Raw genomic sequence first — 14025 nt, 5'->3', positions numbered from 1 at the left:
GATCATTATGACATACTATCCCTCGAACTATTTCACTTAAACCATTCAATAACGCTTAATAGACAAGTGTTTTTAGAACAGCTAATAAAAACTATAATTTAAGCGTGTTATTTAAAACCTTACTATTTTAATAGCTGTTTAATAATAAGATTTAATGAACACACCAGATTCTTTTGTTGTCTTCTATATCATTTAAATAGAAATATTAATCAAAGTCTATACGACAAGACAAAAATAGCGCAGCGAGTCGTTATAACAAATAGCATCACTCTTCTACAACAACCTTAGGACGAATTAGCTGCGATTTCATTAACATTATACATTTTTTCGCTCTACTGAACTCTTGATTAATGACAGCACTGGGCGACATATCTTTTATAATATAGAACAAAGCTTTTTCTTTAATTTGTGCGATTCATTCCACAAATTTTACGCGTTAATGATACTTGTATTACATTGTAAACAAATAATTGTGTTGTGTCAATTGATAACACCTGGTATAAAAATAGTAAGGTGAAACTGTGTAAAAATGAAATTAAACAAAATATTTTTGAAATATAATTGAGAGGTGTTTCTGATATTTTATTCGTTTTCATAATTCATTACGGAAGCCTATATTTATACAAAAATCTTGTAACGCGTTATCATTTTTTTTCTTACGAGAAGGCGCCATCATGCACATAATTTAGACTATTTTAGATACATTTATTTTTATATGTTTACTTAGATTCACAAATACTTTTTTAATATGTAAGGCACTGACACAGACAGATATTTATGATACGGTATTTTAAGTGTTAATGAATAATTTAACCAAATTTTCTCTGTTCAATATAAAATGGATTATGTATATTATTGACGTCAAGATGTTTCTACCAACACTCCCTCAGACCTGAGAAGAATAAGCTACAGAAACTTAGCGATTCTCTTCATTTTTTCTTATAAAATTACATATCTAATCAACATTAAAATAGCCTAGACGCAAACACATCATTCTCAAGGTATAGTACACCTTTATGAAGTCATTTACAGTGTAGAAATGCTTATTAAACGAAAGTTCTTTGACATTTTTTTTTTAATTTAGCAATGACACATTACCTTATTAAAAAGCGTATTTAACGTTCATAGACAGATTTACTAACTTGAAGAAGTCGAGTCAGAATTAATTTTAGCCATTAGTATTTTCAATTTGTACAGTTCCGCACTTTTATTTTGTTCATTCATAAAAAACGAAAAGGTACCAATAAAGTTCTTGTAAATGTACCATACATTTTCGTACACTTATTATGAAGCCACGTTCAATAATATACATTCTTTAAATTTTAATATAAATAATAACGTCAACATTGTTCATCAAATTATAACATAGCTTAAAGAAATGTAATTTTAATTAAAACTAGGAAAAGAATCGAGAGTCAAAAACGTTCCCATAAAACTGTTTGACTAAATCTTCGTTATTGTATTACTGTTTTTCTGCATTTACCAACTTGATTAGCTACAAATTTCTGTAGATATTTTTTAATAGAATAAACAAGTCGAAAAGAATGTATCCATAAATGAATAGAAAAACAAATAGTCCGCTGATAAAAGTTCAAAGATTATCATGAGATAAGACAAAAGAATGAATTTCGTATTCAATTGTCTGCTAAAGCAATGAGGTAACAAAGGAATCAGCACGTGTAATTACAGACTTATGAATGGCCAACGAAATAGAACGCTGTCTGAAAAGTTCTGTGCACTACGTTCATTTTATTGTAAATATTAGAGTGTACGTTTATTTGCTCATTACGTTAACGTCTTAGCCTTCACTACAATCTGTTATTCAGACTTTAAATGCTAGATGAAGTCACTATCTACTACTTTTCTTTATTGGTGCTATGCTAGCTTTTTAATCGGTGTTTTGTCTTAAAATATTATAAGCAAAAAGGCTGCCATTGGTTTAAGAAGTTTCAAACTGTTCAAACAAGTTTTTGTGCAATTAGTCCTATAGTAACTAAATTCTTATAACTTGGCCAAAGAAAACTTAAAAATATGCTCAGTTTTCTTTGAAAGCAACACAACGATAATGTTCAACATGCCATGCTCGGCTTATTTCACGCATAATTAATATTATTTTTCTCTTTCCTTCGACACAAAGGTAAAACAAATTTGGTTAATGTTCTTAACATTCAACTGAACAAAAGAAATTTTACAATACAGACAGAACTCCAGATATAGAAATAAGTAATGAATGACATTGTTTATGAAATAGTATTTTACACTTACCTGTTACTAACATTCTGTTATGTTTTTTTTTTCAGATAAGTATTTTTGCTTTAAAAAAATGATAGTAGAAATTTATCATGACTCTACGGCGATGTGATAGTTTGCCTTCACGGCTGCGAGAAGTACTCGTCGAGACAGAATCAGAATCCACTGAACCTGTACATAAACAACTAGCCGACTCAAGAACCGTTCCAAATTTTAGTGACACACCCAAATTAGATGAAATTATAGCGACCTGGAAATCCCTTAACAATGATGTCGAAAAAATAAAAAATGGTTGTCCTACTAAAAATGGATCCTCTAAGTTTAAAACTGAAAATAAACAATTGGCTACACACTGTATCGAATCAGAGTCGCGACGTCCTAAAATGGATAAAAAAAGAAAACTTGTATTCAATAATTTGTCTACTGCAGTACAATCAAAACAAGATATTTCAAATCATTCTTTTCCCGCTGATTTGATTCAGGGGAGTGCAGTCGAATATGGAACAAGCAAAGCACGTAGGACTTTACTGGAACGCCTTCTCTCCTGGAGAACTCCGGAGTGCAATTGCCGCGAAAAGTTTGCGCCAAAAATTCGGCCAACACCAAGATTAAGACCGGAGGATTTGTTATGTACCTGCGGCGTTTCTCGTGCTAACACTACTATTAGACAGCAAAAGTTTGCAGAGCGGGCCCGTTCCAAAAGTGTAGGATATGAAGCAGCTCGTGAAGTGACACAATTTAGACGGTTAGTTTTTTATAAATACGTGTGTTAGGAAGTGATTTATCAGTTTGTTGGTTTTTTGTAAATTTCTATGAACAACTGGCTGATAAATTGCTTCGTAAGATCAAGTTTTAAGTGTACGTGTGTGGTGTGTTAGGTGTGCAAGCGCGGGTGCTACGGTTGGGGTTGAAACTGCAGCTGCCTTGCGTGCGCGAGCAGCACTTACGCTTGCTCGCCGCTACTATCCTGAAGGTGGATGGGGCTGGACCATAACGGTCGTCGGAACGCTGGTTCAAATAATTTCACACGGATTGCAGCTCGGCGGTGGAACAGGAGCCGTGGCTTGCACCGCCGCTCTGAAATATCGTGTACCACCTCTTTACAGTTACGGTAAGTTTTTTTGATCATGTATTATTTTTAGGTATAATAATATAAATAAGTAACCATCTCTGAAAATATTAAAATGTTTTGTTTAAGAAATTAAATAAAACTCGTGTTTTACTTAAATGGTTCCGAACAACAAATTTCGCTAAACTTAACAACATGGAAAGCATACATGGATATTTCGAGGAACATAAATATGCAAAGTAACACCACACAAATAATAAGCCACGGTAATAAATCAAGAATGATAAGAAATATTTTATACATTCCGAACACGAAAAGAATTTTGGCAAATGTTTTTCAATTCATCGAAAAAGTTTGAATAATCTGAAAACCACAGAGGTCTACAAACTTATAAAATATATTAATGCTATTGTATAAAATGTTACATCATTTCCAAAAAAATATAACTGATTTTAATTTTAATCAATCAATTTTAATGTCAATTGACAAGCAAATATATGTTATACTTGGAGCACAAAAATAAAAATTTAATTAAAGTTTTCTACACGTTATTTAATCCGACAAGTTGTAAGAATTTAATTTCTGATCATTTTCCTAGCCCATTTTGTCTCACAGCTGGGCAGGGTTTTCGAATCTTCTATTAAGGTCAGTCCATTATTGGTGCGTGTCAAATGTTATTCGTTTGGAAGTTTCTTTTCACAAAATTGTTCCAATTTCTTATTAGTGCAAAAAACAGTTTATTTTTATTTGGTAACTTAGTTTACTTAGAGATAATGTAATACGTTTATATGCGTCCATTAAATGTATTATACATTGTAAACTTTTATTTTTTTTTAAATTGCAAAATAAAAATTAATTTGTCAATAAGTGTGCATGTCAAAATTATGAAAGATACGAGTAGTATGCACCGTCTTACAGCAATTTATGTTAAATAGAATGATAATAATCAATATTATCTAGCAACGTAAGTATTCGATTCGCATTAAATTTTCACATGTGACATGTTAATTCGTAATTTAAAAAAGATTGTTATTAGAATTTTTTTACAAAGACCGGTTGTAAATGCTGACTTGTAATAATTACGGACATTCACATATTTCAATATAAGCATATAAAAGTTATATTTGTTATCTAAATAAATATAAAATCCCAAAACCTTAAATATATAAAAAATCTATTCAAATTAAAAATCTTTATAAACAAATTCCATGGAGTAGTGTAATACATAATATATCTTTTCACGTTCAATATAGTATAAAGTCAAATAAATAACGTTATTTTCTAGACAAAAGACTATTGAAACTACAAGCACTCAAAAACATTTATTTTGAATAACACAGGAAGATATAATTCTCTTGGTGCCTAATAATCCTACAAATAATGGCTGGTTACAACAAGAACACTAAGTTCTCTGGTAAACTTACATTTGACAGCCATTCACAAATCAAACGTTGGAATAGAAATAAAAAAGAGAATATTTTCTCTTATTGCTTTTTAAAATGAATACCAAATTATATTGTTCGAAGTGAGCAAATAAAGTGAATAGGTGATTGTCATTTATTTTGATGAAATTAAAGTGTTAACAAATGGCGATGTTTTAAGAGTTAATTAATATAATTTACCGTTACAACCGGAAAAATCATCATTATCTTATTTTATATCAGTTTTTAGGTTTCATACATCAAGATATATTTATATAGAAGCGATTAACATTATTTATTTGTACCAAACATTAGGTACACCTACTTTACGCGAGAAAACACAGTTCCGATCAGACAATAACTGATTAGTTAAATATTTTACTAGTACTAACTCTATCCAACGAATACAGTATATTTGTTAAAAAATACAATCGGTCTACATTTTTGCTTATTTAATTGTACACACAACATTGGGAACCCGTCGTGCACTTTTTGACACAAACTTTTACTCGAAAATATAATTTAAACATCAACAAGAAGATTATTTTTAACTAGCAACAAAATATCACTTGTCATTTATTTACCAACTGTTAATAACAAACGATTTGATCATCCCTTCATTCGTTTATTTAAAACAACTCTTAAAAATAATTGTACTCCGCGGTCGTTGTTTCTTACATATTAGTTAGTTTAAATATCAATGTAAAATTTATTTAAGAGACAAAATGCTCTAATCGTAACAATTTCCATTTTTATTCAAAAACAATATAAATGCATTACAATTTAATATATGACAATTATCATCATAAGCCGTAGAACACAATTGCTAGACAAGTACCTCCTCCAGTTATTGTTATTTGTTCCCCTGCTATGTGTGCAGGAGAACAAATAAAAACATTTCGGGCACATATCATTATGTAGATTTTTTAAATCTTGTTCCTTTATTTTCTCACAAATTCTTTCTCTCTTTCTTTATATTTCTTTCTGATCTTCTTACACCTTACTTCCCTCATCTATCTTCATAATTACCTCTGCAACCTCTCCCAGTTATACGTGCACTCACGAGGTAGATGCCCCACGCTGAATTTGTCAGTCCGTGACTCCACTCCAGAACCTTAAGGCCCCGGTGGTGATCAGCTCTACCCGCTATGTGACCACTTCTATTTGCCAATTCCCAGGGGTATGTTGCGTTTCGTATCTTGAACATAGCCCTCTCCAGATTTGACTGAAATCATAAGTAGGAAGAATATGTATCATACAAAGAGAAAGTTGATTAAGTAATTGAGCGTAAGTAATATTTTTTCCAAGAATTTATCTAACGTACCTATAAAAATAATGTGCAAGCATTGTTTTCCAGTATTGCAGCCATATGATAAACAGTTCATACGGTAGACCATCTTATAATTTATAGTCGCGATCTCTAATGATTGCCTTATGCAGGCAATTATTCTTAAATTGCCGGGCTAGCAACCAAATTGTTAAATCCAAGTAATAAAATAAGGGCACAATATTTTGGTACTCAAAAGAGACCCTGGAAAGAGGGACCAACTATACAAATTTTCTTGTGTTCTGCTTCAACTATTATGAATAAAAATAGAATTTATTAATTTAATAAAGCAAAAATTAAAAACAGGGTCGTATTTAAATGGGACATAACTCTACGTATATAAATTATTCATGACATAAAACCTTATTTAGAGTCAATTAAACAAACGTCCGTTAATGTTTATGGATAAAGGGAACCTGTAACATAAACAACGTTAACATTAAGCCTTAATCCTGATTTTACGAGTATAAGATTTAAATAAGTAGAAGTGATCTTAAAAATGTTTGCAAATGTTCACTTTTGTTTAAATTATCTAATCATTTTTTTATTGTCTAAATCACAAAAACAATAGCAACTTATAATTAACGATAATTAAGTTTAAGTTTAATTCTTCCATTTGTCGTTACGGGTAAAGTTAATATTTAAAATGTATATATCTCGCATAGCTTTTAAAAATAAACTGAGATAAAACTGATAATGATAGAATATTTAATGTTTACTTATGAAAACTCATCGCATATAAATAAATAAATTTATAGCTCTTTACGTTATTTTGAACGTGTATATATACCTTTATAAGTTTTTACTAAATGACCATCATTTTATGATAATTTATTAAGAAATCATATAAGTTAAATAATTACGTAAGTTTTTAACGTTTATTTAATTTGAAGGGTATCCGCTGCAGTTGTAGGCTTTTGGTTGTGTTATTACGAGTTATTTTTAATTTCAACATAGGATATAGGCCTCAACTAAAGAAAATTTGCGACAATTATCATTCTTGGCAGGTCGCCAGTTAGCCTACCGTGGCACTTTTACTTTATGCTTGACTTAATTACATCTTGTCACTGAAACATATAAAAATCTGTACCGGAATTTAGTTCAAAATTAAAGCAATAAATTGTTGGTTAATTTAAATACCAATAAATCAGCTGAGTTACTCCAGGGTCGAGTGAAATATGTATAACGTGCACTGCGAGTTCTTTTTCAATGCTTGCATAATTAAAACATAATAGGTAATTGCAGTTTTGAGTGCCTATATACAACAGGTATGACAGAGGTCGCCCCATATAATTTATCAATGTGAATTTTCCAGTAATCACTAAACAACTTTATTATTAAGGTTAGCCACTCGTAGCACTTTATAAATCCATCCTTTTTATGGATACCTCCGTGACTAAGATATCCATAGATAAAATGTAAAACTACTTTACGTAACCACTAAATTATATGTGACAAAACTTTAGGTAATCTACACAAATCAAAATGAATTGCTCAGTGTTTTGCTAAGAGCAAAACTCGGGAGCGACACAACCAATTCGGATTTTTTTTATTTTCTTTTAGACACGATGAAGGTTCTCAACATGACAAAAATAATAAAGTGGTGAGAAAGAAGTAAAAAACAAAAATTGTTTTTCATACAGCACACAGAAGAATGATAAAAAAATTGTCCGTCGGTCATTTGACATAACGACAAACAAAACCTAAAAAGGGGTTATGAAAATTATCTTTCGTATTACAGTCAGAGCGACGTGGTCAGAACAATGCAGGGAACTATGCTTGGAGTTTGGCCGACGACATTGTTAAAGTCGCGCGAAGTCTTTTTTGCCTTGCAGTAAGCGTCTATTAGCTAAAAATTAGAAGTACAGTCTTGGTATTATTTATTTATTACAGACACATAGTTATATTTAAAGACTTGCAGTGTACGAAGTAGAAAACTTATTTTTGTAAGTAAAATACTTTGTTTTTCTATTCAACTATGCATCAAGGCACATGCATATAGCAACGGAGCAAGTGCATCAATTTTTATTTTAGAGCTTACTAAACCTGGTTTGATAAAGAGTAAAAAAAGACTTTTTGGTAACAAAATTTAAAGTTATCCCATAGTCATTCTACTCGAATGGATATGTGTATCAAAAATTTATTGAATTAAATAATTAAGACCCTTTTTTAAATTTTGATAATGATAATGTATCAAAAACATATATCATTGCACCAAGGAACCAAAAGTTAGACAACCCAGTGAGAATAACAGAGATTATTACTTAAAGCAACATTAAAATAAGTTGATGCTTATTAAGTTAGCTTAAGTAAGCCCAGTCTATAGAACGATAAAGAACACTAGAGCCGGAAAATAAATTAATCAGAAGTGAAATTTAATAACTTTTTACGAATTTTTTGAAGCAGACAAATGTTATATAAATTAAGAGTAAATTTAAAATAACCTTACCATAACATCTGTAACCTGATTCTCTGATTTTGCTTTCTAGTTGAGATCAAGCTAGTTATAGATAAATCAAAAAGAAATCTCTGTGACTGGCTCGGAACCGCCTCGAGTGCGCACATCGAATCTACTTCTAGCCATTAGTGGGTAGTTCCCCCACATACCAGTTCTTCACTCGCTATTTTCTATTTGGTGGAGGTTATCTTCAGAACAGTAGTACATGTAAGAACTCACTCATATCTCACTTCGGGTGACGGTTTGAACAGATACTTCTCCCTTTTCAGCGAAGTGCATTACATCGGGAACATGTTGTCAAGTTGGTTCGTGATGAAATTAATTTTCCAAAGACGAACTGGTGTAGAAAGTTTGCTGTACGTGTTGGAGGCATATATATGCAGAAACATTACTGACATATTTCCGTATTGCGGTTAAGAAGAAAATGCGTCAACATTTATGATAAGTAAACTCCTATATCCGCGATCACATTTTTTATAATTAATAGTGGATAATACATTGATAAAAGTAGAAGGTATGCGTTCAAATAAATATCTACACAATAAATAATTACTCGCCCTAAAATAATATAACAGAAAAGCCTAACATTGACAACAATAATTAAACAAACAGATCAAATTTTTGTAAAATGTACTATGTATGCAAAAAATATTGTGACTGAATTATTGTGTATTGGTTCGAGATCAAATCAATCAATAAGGATATCTGCAGAGGAACCAAGGTACGTAGGTCAAATAATTGCTCGTTTGAAGTGGCATAGGGCGGCATATCACTTGTGTAACAGATGGCCGCTGGGGTGGTAAGGTTCTCGCGGCGACCACGACTCGGCGGGTATGGGCCTTACACTAGGTGGGCAGACGACATAGTAAAGGCCACGGGAAATTGGTGGAAGAGGACAGCGCAAGACTGATCATCCTGACTAACTTTGGGGAAGGCCTTTGCAGTAAGCGACTACGGGCTAAAATAATGATGATGATGAAAGTATATTATATCAATCCTTACATCTGAAGAACCAAGGCTTTTTAAAAAGAAGGGATTTCAAATTGAGCAGGTTAAGGCTCAAAAAATTTTGAAGTGATTGTTAGCAGCATTGGTGAAGTGAAGATCTTTCTCATTTTTCTATATAATAATTTTAAACTGTAAAATTTTTATAAGTTATAAAAGCTTCATGGTTATACACAGGAATGCCTTATGCCTGTGTATAACCACGAAACTAGGACTCCGTTTATAATCACTAACGATTCTGTGCTTTCCAGCTGGGTCATCTATCAATGTAACCCCAGTTCGTTGTCCCGTTCATTACAGTGGCAGAAATCCCGTATTACTTTGTTAACGACGCGCTCATATTGAGAAATAAATTATTATTCAAAATGTTTTCGACAACACTTTCCTGAACTCTTTCAGCTAAACGTTTCCATTTCTGTTGTCGTGTTTTTTTTTTAACTAATGGTGTTTTCACAATAAAAAAAGATTTCTAAGGTTTTTATTGTTTAATTAACTTAAACACTCCTCCAACAATGACAATTTTTAAGTAAGTAAAAGTTTGTACTTCTTTAATTATATTATAAAAATCGCCTCCTACTCTCTGTAATACATTCAAGACATTGTTAGGTAACGGACTCGTCTTAGATATTAACATTCGTATTCGGGAATGACTTTTTGACAAAGCGCCTCGTTTCTTAGTTCGCGCCTTGACACTTGGATTAAGCAAATTTTGAGTAGACTTACAAAGATCAATGATCTTTTACCAATGTGACGTTGTACATAAATAAGATTATACCTTACAGACGATTATGTTCTTTAAATACAACAAGCCTACTCTCACCCATTTTCCTCTAAGTAAAGTAATAAAATAGATGCAAATTTTTAAGTCAACTGAAAGTCTGTATGGTTTTTGTTACTAAATCTATATACAATAAGTAAAGATGAATTAAGCTTCTCCCTAAAATCCCCTTTAAGGTTGGTTTCAAATCATTTTCTTGGTAAATGTAAAATTTGCAAAGAAATATTTATATAATTTAAAAAAATATCTCGTTATAAAATAGAGCTCTCATAGGTATAAAAAAAGGTCTGTTCCTTTAATTTTGATATAATATCAGTAAATTATAAGGACGAGAAAATTAAAGAGTATTCATACATAGCGTGTTTAAAAAATATTTGTTAACAAATATTTAATTATTTTCTGTAACTAATCAAATATAAACAACACTTGGCACGTTGTAAAGTGGAACTATCATCATCATCACCATTTCAATCATAAGACGTTCACTGTTGGACATACACTCCTTCTCACGTAAGTTTCGAATATGACTAGTTTGAAGCGGATTGCATCCTATATCCTACTTTTTATAACGTCATCTGTTCGACTTATGGGTCATAAGTAGTAAGTAAAGCTCTTACGCTGCGCTCTCCTAGTCTCCACTCCAAAACCTTTAGGCCTCTGCAGCCATCTGTCCTACATGCTATGTAGCCTGATCTTTTCAATTTGCCAATCCTCTGGACTATGTTCTTTAATATCTATACGGATCTGATACCCGATTCGATCTCCTAGAGATATCCCGGCATAACTCTTTCATTGATCCACTGACAAGTCAAATATCTCTTGCCACAATGGAACTGAAACATACGTTGGTAGTAGACCTTTACGAGTATCATAAGGCACTGAGGCATATTGAAAGGTAAGATATTTCGTACTTTCTCGAACGAACTATAGCACTGTAAATTTTTGTAAAATTATTTCTGAAATAGCAATGATTATTTTTAACACAACCATGAAATTACATTTCCGAACAGTTTTATTAGGGTGTAATGCGCGCAATCATTCTAAAGTTATAAAATAAATTATCTGGAACAAGCATCTATAGCCGTAAATTTGATTACCCTTTTCATATTGTGCGTTTTATTATCGCGATTTGTAATAATTTTAATTTGTTTACAATCAGACGTTAAATCAAGTAACATACAGGAAAAGGGTTAATGATATGTCGTAGAAAACATAATAAGGTTACGTCGATAATGTTATAATATACAAAACTTAATAAGGTAACGGTCATTATAAATTACTCGAGTTTATTAAAAAAAATATTCAAATTCCTATATCCATCGAAACTTGCTAGTTAAACGAGACGCGGCTATTAGAAACTTTATTTAAAAAACCTGAGTTCAACCTCACTTTAATTTGAATAAAATAAATTATTTTGAAATAAAAAAATTTAAAAATACACAGTGTACACGTTCGATGATCGTGCATCTAAACTAAAATATTTTAGATTTGCAATTTAATGAATTATATTACGTAAAAAGCGTGTTGCACATTTTTTTAAATTAGTATTTATTCGTACGTTTTCAATGAAGGTTACAAATTGTTTTTAAATAAAATGTTAATAATCAAATAGACGAAATCCACTTTCAGTAAAGTAACCCACTTTTGAGCAGTGACAGCCCAGCAGTATAAGACTGACACTAGCGTAGGTCGCGGGATTGATTCCCGTGATACAATCTTTTACACTTTGTGCATGAATTGGATTGACACTGATCAAAAACAAGTTTCATTAGGATAGGCAGCAGCGTTTTCTACGTACCATAATGTGACTGTGATTGCCAGTCGGCCTGCCAAGCTTGGCGATAATGGTATATCAAGGAGATGGTCTATTTTTTACTTGCAAGTATGTTATGTAAAAAAATACATTATATGTACCATATTTTTACTGTTAACCTGTAATTATTTTTTGTCTTATCTTTTTTCGAATATTTATAATCCACCTCTTTGCGAGACTTCCTGAGAATCTTACCTCTTTTGTAAAGTCTGTTCTGCACTACGAACAACCATTTGTACCGGTTTTCAGCAGTGAATATTGCTTTGAACGAACAGAATTTATTATAAAACAAAATTAAATAAATACAATTGTGATCAAACACAAAAAACTATAATTAACTTTTTTGAATAATTGTAATGAATATTAATAAAAAAAAATTACCGAATCCCAACGGTTTTATTTAACCTATTTATTGCGTGGGTATATAAGGCGAATAAAATGACGAAATTCATGATACTATTTTTAATCTAGAAGCATAAATAGCACTGCTAATCCTTTGTGATTGACCGCATACGAGACAGCGCCTCTTACTCGCTTTACGAGATCTAATTATCTTGAATTATATACGTACATCATCGTTTATATTCCCCTAGAGATAGGCAGATTGCATTTACTCATTTAATGTCACTTGTATACATTAAGGATTTCCTCGTACAATTAATCAAACTTTATTGTATTAACTATACTGTTTTCACCAGACGAGATGAGACAACAAGATCCATATTTCATTTATTCGCTGACTTTCTTACTACACGCATGATATTAAATCGAACATCCCTAATATTTCATGTGAATGCTTATTACAATTATTATAATAGAATTATTAATTATTTGTTTGTTGGGAATATCAATAAAATGTTTTAACCTATATAGGAAACTGCCTATTATTCCGTATTATAAATTTAATATATAATCAATATAAATTAAAAATTTTAAAAATTTATTTATAGGTTATTTCAGGCAAAAAATAACTTATATTTAAAGCTTCTCAATAAGAGTATTTTGCCCGGGTCGTTTCGTACATACAAAAAGCGGAATACCCAATTGAGTGTACCAGGACATGTCACTGTCCAATTAGTTTTGTATCTTGATACGTCACTTTTTATTATGATATAATTAAGTTTTGAATGCAGATAAATTCTGCCATTACAAAACATTTGTTTTTTTATCTTTAACTTTTTGTTTAATAATCTTAATTAACGGACAGTACTAATATAATAAACGTTTCAATACGTAGTCTTTAATATGTTTCATATATAACGAAGTATTTCAGGTAATATTAACTATAGAATAAGTACAAGCCGCCAACAACGAATTTGAGATGATGATGAATGAACATTGTCGAGGTTGTGAAATCTAATTTTAGACTATTCTCGTCGTAACGACCAGACATAATGATCGTTGAACGACCGTCAAACAGGCTTCGTTCCTTACAAATACAAGTAAAATAAACTAATTTATTAATACATCAAAGAGATCTTTTCTTAAGAAGTATTTTTTAGTTATATCTGTTTAGAGCGCTCTTTTTTCTCTTTTTTTCATTTACACCCTTCTACTTCAACTTCTTATTGTTCTACATTGTGCATTTTTACGAAATAGGTTTTACTTTCTTTAACTTTTACTATCAATTCGACATTAATTATTTTTGCTGTCATTAGGCAATTTGAAATAAGATACAATTTTTTTTTATTTTGATATCTAGTTTCGAAACAATCAACTTACAAATATAAAGTCTCTGTTAAACAAAATGAATTTGCTGGTATTAAGAGACTTCGCCCTTATGTTAAGAGTTAAGGATTACTATTATAATTAAATCGTTGGTTATTATTTATGTTGGTTATTATATATATATATTAATGTTTAATTATTCTCACCGAAAATTTTAACAATACGCAATTAACACT

The 14025-nt window shown here is 31.1% G+C and overlaps 1 protein-coding gene across 1 annotated transcript in view; it reads left to right on the top strand.

The window, feature by feature from the left end:
• Nucleotides 1–2342: 2342 nt before the first annotated feature.
• LOC137933805 (monocarboxylate transporter 2-like) overlaps nt 2343–14025 on the top strand; it is a 184181-nt gene continuing 172498 nt past the window's right edge. Inside the window, exons 1-2 of the mRNA XM_068777862.1 lie at nt 2343–2995; nt 3129–3361. Coding sequence (XP_068633963.1) covers nt 2343–2995; nt 3129–3361 — 886 coding nt within the window. The remainder of the gene's footprint in view (nt 2996–3128; nt 3362–14025) is intronic.

Source organism: Battus philenor, unplaced genomic scaffold (genome assembly GCF_028537555.1).
Source record: "Battus philenor isolate CCGP_79_NKW_IND1 unplaced genomic scaffold, ilBatPhil1.0.hap1 SCAF_14, whole genome shotgun sequence".
NCBI classification, from domain to species: domain Eukaryota; kingdom Metazoa; phylum Arthropoda; class Insecta; order Lepidoptera; family Papilionidae; genus Battus; species Battus philenor.
This window is presented reverse-complemented; position numbering and strand designations above follow the sequence as displayed.